The following is an 8,103-nucleotide window of genomic DNA, read 5'->3' on the forward strand; positions in this document are numbered from 1 at the left end:
TCAGAAAGGTGGAGCACTTCTCCATTACCGGCTGCAGAACACCCATGTATATATGCAGGAGATTTCAATTCACACAGTCCACTATGGGGGTACAGTCATGTCAATGCTGATGGAGCAGAGTTAGAGCAGTGGATGGAGGGAGCTGGCTGCTTCCTGGTCTTTGATGCAAAACAGAGCCCTACTTTCCATTCTGCACGCTGGAGAACAACATCATCACCAGATCTCTGTTTTGTGACATGCTCTGAGAATGGTAGGCCACTGATGACTGAGAGAACAATAGAATCCCGCTTTCCAAGAACCCAGCATAGTGTCGCAGTCATTGAAGTTGGATTGGTGCTGCCATCTATCCAAAACCGAGAAATGCCAAGATGGAATCTACGTAGAGCGGACTGGGCCCATTTCACAGAAGTGATAGAGAAGACTGTTAGCAGAATCTCAGTGTCTATTGAGAATTATGATAGATTCACCAAACTGATTTATGTGGCGGCTGAAAGATCAATGCCAAGAGGTCATAAGAAGAGTTACATTCCCTGCTGGAGTAAGGAGTGTAGTGACCTCCTCAAAGAATACAGGAATTCACACAGTGATGAGACTGCCAACCAGCTGATGCAAAAACTGGATGAGGAGAGACGCAGCAGATGGGTGGCTGCAATGGAGAGCATGGATTTTACTCATTCCAGTAGAAAATCATGGAATCTTCTTAGAAGACTGGGAGCAGCGAAAGTGAGCACAACCCATGCAGCGGTCTCACCTGATGTAATAGCTGACACCATATGTGAGGTTAGCGATATCAATGTACCACACAGAGACTTACTGCATATGAAGCGACATCTGAGAAGAGAATTGCGTAGATGTACCGAAAGATCTGGCTTTGTGAGTACAGTGAACCATAGTGAGGTGTTAGTTGCAATCAAAAACATCAAGCTGGGTAGAGCTGCTGGAGTTGATGGCATCCTTCCTGAATTCATAAGGAACCTGGGACCCAAGGCCATACACTGGCTAACTAACCTCTTCACAATTGTTATGGAGAAATCCAAAACACAAGTGGTATGGAAGAGAGCAAAAGTTGTTGCCATTATGAAGCCAGGAAAGGAGCCTAGTGACCCAAAGAGCTACAGACCAATATCACTCCTATCTGTCATCTATAAGCTTTTTGAGTGTGTCCTGCTGTCCAGGATTATTGGAAGAGTAGAAGAGTGTCTTCCACAGGAACAGGCAGGATTAAGGGAAGGCCGTAGCTGTGAAGAACAAGTGCTGTCCATCACAACCCACATAGAGCATGGTTTTAAGAGGAAGCTGAAGTCAGGGGCAGTATTTCTTGACCTCAGCTCGGCCTATGACACAGTCTGGCACAGTGCACTGCTGCTAAAACTTACACAGACATTGAAATGTAGAGCAACTGTCAACCTCATACGATCCCTGCTATTGAATAGAACGCTGAGGGTGGCACATGGTGGTATGGAAAGCTCTGTGAGGAGAATACAGAATGGACTACCTCAGGGCTCCGTGCTATCCCCGATGCTCTTTAATGTGTATACCGCCGATCTCCCTACCACAGGAGCACAGAAATTTGTATATGCAGATGATATTGGCTTGGTGGCACAAGATTCCTCATTTGAGTTATTGGAAACTACGCTCAACAGAGATCTGGAAAATTTGGCAGAATACTTCAAGGCATTGCACCTGAAACCCAACCCAACCAAGACAGTCACAACAGCTTTTCATCTCAGTAATCGGGATGCAGGGAGAAGGCTAAATATTGTTTTCTGTGGAGAGAGACTGACACATCAGGAAGCTCCTCGATACCTAGGTTTGCGACTTGATAGGTCTCTAACATACCACCATCACTTGGAGGGTGTAAGAGACAAGTTAAATACCAGAAACAATATTATAAGCAAACTGGCTGAAACAACCTGGGGTTGCAATGTGGGAACGCTGCGAACATCCAGTCTTGCCTTGGTGTACAGTGTGGCTGAATACTGCTCACCTGTGTGGGCACATAGTGCACATGTGGGAAAGATCGATGTGCAGCTAAATGAATCCATGAGAAAAATCAGTGGCACATTAAGACCAACAGAGACCAACTGGCTACCTGTGCTTTGTAATGTCCTTCCACCAGACCTCCGCAGATTGAATAAGACAAGACAACTTGTTAACAGGGTTGTCTCAAGGAATGAGTTGCCAATAGCTGAGGAGCTAAATAATGCACCAGCAAGACGGCTACAATCTAGGAGGTATCTGAGATTAGATGATCAGAATGGTCAGGATATTGAAACAATTTGGAAGGCAAGGTGGTCCTCCTCATCAGTAAAGAATAAACACCTAATTGAGGATCCAAATGTACAGGTGCCAGGGACTCTGCTTGGCCGCCAGCAGTGGTGCTGTTTGAACAGGTTCCGGACATCTACTGGAAGATGCGCCCAGTCTCTTGCCTTATGGGGTTTTACACCTGACCCATACTGTGAATGTGGCGAGATACAGACAATGGAGCACTTGGTTTCGAACTGCCCTCTGTTCCCATGTGAGGGAGGATTGCAGGAGGTGCATGCGGCAAGTGATATGGGGCTCAAATGGATCGAAGGAGTATTACAAAGAATTGACATTTGAGGCAGACCCATAGAGGCCATTCCAAAATATGCAGTAATACTGCATATAGCATACTGTCCTTCAATGTAATATTTGTTTTGTGTTTTTTAAATTATGACAAGTCACTTCTGACGCTTCCACATGCTGGCCCAAAAAGCATAAACTTATATATATATATATAGGAGTCCATTAGCATACCATTCAACTATTCTAAGTGTATTCAGCATTACAATTCAGAAGAACAATTTTCATCCAACTTCTCAAAACGGCTTTGAAGATAGAAAATACTTTTTCTTGCTTGTCTAGCTTATGTTAAATGAGCTTCAGCACCTGATATATATGTCCCTCCATATTATCGAAATGTCAGTCATTCGAATTAGAGCCTTTGTTTCCTACAACAGTCTGTGCAAATGTTCTTCTACTCAGAGTAGGCACACGAATTTCTTACCTGCTTAGTATTTTCATCTCCAAGCTTTGTAGTTGGATTTTGACTGATTGAGCTCTTGGGAGTGTTTGTCTTCCTTTTTTGAGCCGCATTTCTGATTTTCTGCAGTTCAATAGCTACAGTACACCCTCTTAACTTGCAGGGTTAGCTTCTCCGCAATGGACACATTTTGGTAGGACATCATTGGATTTTTGGTAGTCCCTACTTAGATGCTTTGATCCACACTTCACGCATCTTGGTTCCATGTTACAGTAGCGTTGGGTGTGACCGTAAGCCTGGCAACGCTTTCATTGGGCTATCAGCTTTGTCTTCCTTGTATTTTGATAGTCGTGATATTCTGTCAGTCGTAATCAGACTTCCGTAGAGTGCAGATCGTAGCGAATAATTAGTGTAGAGTAGTATTAGTAGTGAAAGTGGAACAAGTGGTGTCAACACCAACAACCAGCAGTCTACTCAGCAGTTTTTCACAGTGAAAACTACTCAACGTTTTTTTCTGAGTGAAAAGTGTGTCACCAAATTTTTCGTTTGAACATTGCTCTCTTTGAAAATTAGGTTCTGTTTCTTCAAAAAACAATTATCAAACTATCAATGAATTATGGTGTTTTGGATCTATCAGCCTAGACAGACAACACAAATCGAGCAACACATTCAGACAACATGGGGTGATGCATCACCCCAACATTAAAATTCATCTAATTTTCACAGAATCTATTACCTTCATTGTTTTCTCATGTTAAATTGTTCGATTGTTCATATTTCTTTCAATTTATGCAATTTTTATCAATAAACATAAAAAATAAAATCAAGTTCGAAAAGAGTCTCCGAATTCGACTTTTTTTCACATTACATCATGAAATAACCATTTCCCCCCTCTGATTGGGTTGATATGCATCAAATTAATAAGTAAACATCATACTAACTTAATGATGAGCCACATACTCCAATTTGGTAAGGTGTGAACTAAGAAAAATGCCATTGAATTGAGAGAATAAAATTTTCTATTATTTACAAATTTTGAAGATTATTCACTTTAAAAATTGGGTAAAGAATGAAAATAATAAGTAATAAGCTCAATAAAAACCTGGTAAAATTAAAATACAAAATTATAGACTAAAAATACAGATTCACATAGTGAATAGGGTACATTTCACTTTAGTTTTTATTCAGACTTCAGACAATCATCACAAATGTCTTTGCGGTGGACACGGCAAACTGGTTTCATACATTTTGCACATGATATTTTGACCTTCATGTCTTTTTTACGTGGACACAAATGACACCTTGCTTGTTTAGGAAGCTTAGCTGGAGGTGGTTGGCCCACTGTTGAATCTTCAATTCCTAATAGCTTCTGTATGTTGCTTCTCAGGTCATTGGGAAGTTGAGACTCCAATCGTTCCTCCATTTGCTGTTTGGCAAGTTGAAATCCTAGCTCCTTGAGAAATTTTCTTCTATTTACACCCTCTGAGTGAACACTTTCTCCATATAAAATCATAGAATTGATCCCTGCTTGGTCTAGGATCCCATAAAACATTCGTAGTGGCCATCTTCGGGTTTTTCTGGAGACAGAGTAGCTGTGTACCATCTTGTCAAAAGTATCAACACCCCCCTTTGTGCTATTGTAGAACTCAATAACTTCAGGCTTCTTGGACGCCTCATCGACTTCTGGCTGATAATGCATAGTTGAAATAAGAAGAACACATTTTTTCTATTTTTGTGTAAATGACACAAGCTTAGTTTTATCAGCAAATCCAGATTGAGATGATTGATTCTGTCTATTAGCTTGAAATGATACTGGTATCTCACCCTTATTACGCCGCAGAGTTCCAACAAGTGTTAAATTATGTTCCTTCAATTGGGCGAGGGGGATCGATGTGAACCAATTGTCACAGGTTATGTTGCGACCTGAGCCACGTATTGTCTCTGAGAGTTGATTCACATAGTAGGCAAAAGTTGTCTTTCCCGGATCTTTTCCTATGTAGGGGATGGCATCAATCATGTAATAAGTACGAGCATCATACATTGTCACAATCTTTATACCATATTTGTCCGGCTTGCTGGCTATGTATACTTTGAATGGACATCTACCACGGAATAAGAGTAGTTGTTCATAAATTGTCACGTAAGTGTGAGGCACATATGATGATCTGCACTTTTCAATGAAGTTGAAAGCTCCCTAATTGGTGAAAATTTGTCTTCTGGACTTCGTCTCTCCCTATCATCAAATCTGAGACACAGTATGATGAATTTGAACCTGTTCTTACTCATCACACATCTATAGAATTGTGGTGCAAGATGTGACCACATCTCATCCACAGTCAGGTGACCGTCTTTTTGGAAACCAGCAGTATATAGTAAACCTATCAACCCTAGAATCTCGACTGAATCAGTGTCTTGTAGATACCTTTGATTATCATTGTATTTGTCTCTTCTTCTCGACATTTCAATATTTGTGTAAGTAACTATAGATTCAATTACAGGCATTTCTATGAGTGTCTAGAAAGCATCTTTTCCATTGTTTATATCTAGGTTGGTTCTTTGAGCATAAGGAATGTGCGCAATATTTTCATGGGCAGTTCTACTTGTTGGAGGAGGAACAAGAGACCACTTAAAACCATTCTTCCCTGTCACAATAGGTCCCGGATTATCAACAATTTCATGTTCAGAGTCTGAAGAACTTGATGAAGAATCATACTCTGGTTGTTGCTCAGTATTGTCTTCATGAGAAGAGAAAGAACCCTCATCACTAAAGTCTACATCTTCATCCAGCATATCTCTAACTAAATCACTGAAATCTGGATCGTTCACATTGGTCATTTTTGAAAAAAAAATGAAAAAGTTTGATTGGAGAGCATAAGAAAAAACTATACACTACAGACAACAGGGGTGATGCGCCACCCTAGACTTTTTTTTCGCACACTTCTGAAAGACTCACGGCATCATAAACTCTTGTGAAGCTGGTCGAAGTACTACTGGAAGAATACAAAAAATCATAGGTCTGTAGATGCACTGTAGCCAACATGACAACAGAAAATATACCTGCCTGGGGTGACGCGTCACCCCTGTTGTCTGTCTAGGGTTAAGATGATCCATTCGCCAATAAATACGCCAACAAAACTATCACCATCCACACAGCTCGAATACGAGGAAGAGGAGGAATAGGATGAAATGAATATGCCTCCCGAATCGCCACCGAAAAGTAAAAACGATAGCGGAATACGTTTCGAGGTACGTTCTCTTAAAAATATACAAGAGAAATTTCTAAAATGGGAGAGTGAAATTATCGTGAAAAAAAAGTATCCAGAGAGGACTATGATTCGTTTTCAAATGTGTGCAATAAACTTAACATCAGTATCGAAAGAATAGACGTTAAGCAAAATATACAAGAAAACAATGCGGAAATGTTTGAAAAAATTCACACTCTGAAGCAGAGTGTAAATAAACTAGCAAGTCAAGTTGCAAAAAGCCACAACAAGCCGATCTCATTTGCTGAGGCCGTGCAACTGCCAAAGGAGAGGACCGCACCTTTTTCATTATCGAGTGCCGCCTCCACTGCTGCAGCCAGGGAGTCTCCGCCCCGGACCAAGAAGCTGTCGCCCGAGGAGAATGTGATCATCCTGAAGCCAGCAAAAATAAATGGAACGGAGAAGGAACAAAGCGGAGAAATCTGAGAAACAATAAAGAAGAACATCACCCGTGAACAAAACTTAAATATTGAAAAAGCCGTTGATGTCCGTGGTGGGGGTGTGCTGTTCGTGCTTCAACCAAGAGCCAATAAAGAAAATGTTTTTGGTGATAAGGACCTGCAACATCCAAACATGAAGGTAAGCGAGCCACAATCCAAATTGCCAAGAATAATTCTGTATCACGTCGCTGCAGATATAACTGCTGCTGAATTGGCAAACGATGTGTTTCATCGTCATTGAGTAGGGAAAATTTCTTGAAAAACTTCAGGCCGATTTTTAAAATAGGACCGAAAAACAAAAACACCGTGCACTGGTGAATTGAGGAAATAATTTATTAACAAATCGCTTATTGGTATTGATTGGAGGGTGTGCCGAGTTGGAGACTATGTTGCCGTCTCTCGTTGCTTCAAGTGCCAAAAAATTGGACATATCAGTAAGCATTGCACTCAAGCACAAAAAACCGTGCTCACTGTTCCACTACAGGACATGATGTTAAAGAGTGCCCTAATAGAGACAAAAAGCCCTCATGTTTAAATTGCCGCAATGATAAAAAAGCTTTCGATCACAAAGTAGGTGACAGAGAGTGCCCTTCCTATCAAAAAGCGTTACAACAAATAATTGATAGAACTGATTATGGAATCTGAAAGAAAAATATTTAATATACTGAGTATAAATAAAAATAATAGTGATAGTAAAATCAAGCAATCAACCCAACACAAAATGATTACTTTAAATTCCATCCTTAACAAAATAGATAGTTTCTACGTAACAACTAATACTGATAGAAGTAATATAAGTCTGGTTTATAATTTTGGTGAGAGGGTTGATGTTATGATATTTTTTACAAAAATAGGAAATATTATTAAAACATCCAAAAGTCTCTCTCTGCTTAGAAATAAAAAATATTTCTCTCTTGAAGAATGGAATCACCTGAATGTGTTACGGGATTCTAATTGTATAAGAGTTTTGTTTTCTGATAAAAAAAACTCCTATTTTCATATCAAATGATGGTGAAAATGGGGTACTTATTGATCTTTTGAATAGAATAAATGATTGGAGTAAATTGAATTACCCTTTGATAATAGGAATTGATTCTTTTAACATTTTAACAATCTGGGTGAAACTTATTTTGATATTCCTGCCACTGAACTCTTGAGATTTGAAGTTTATTTTTTACTATCGAGGTTATTGTGAAATTAATTTTCACAATATACCTAAGCTATCTGATAGTCTGGGAGTTGAGTGCCCTGTGGGATTCTTCGAAGGTAATAATAATTAACGTGGAGCATTCATAAACTCTATGATTGAATTACGGACCCTACTTCAAAACACTGATAACGAAAATGCTAAAATATATAAGAATATTCTTCTTAGGATCACGCATAGAAA

General features: G+C 39.8%; 1 protein-coding gene across 1 annotated transcript; it reads right to left on the minus strand.

The window, feature by feature from the left end:
• Positions 1-4,190: 4,190 nt before the first annotated feature.
• LOC120352834 lies at positions 4,191-4,709 on the minus strand. The gene has a single exon (XM_039435118.1). The coding sequence runs from the start codon at positions 4,707-4,709 to the stop codon at positions 4,191-4,193; it is 519 nt and encodes a 172-aa protein (XP_039291052.1).
• Positions 4,710-8,103: the final 3,394 nt, after the last annotated feature.

This window comes from Nilaparvata lugens, chromosome 8 (assembly GCF_014356525.2).
Source record: "Nilaparvata lugens isolate BPH chromosome 8, ASM1435652v1, whole genome shotgun sequence".
NCBI classification, from domain to species: Eukaryota; Metazoa; Arthropoda; class Insecta; order Hemiptera; family Delphacidae; genus Nilaparvata; species Nilaparvata lugens.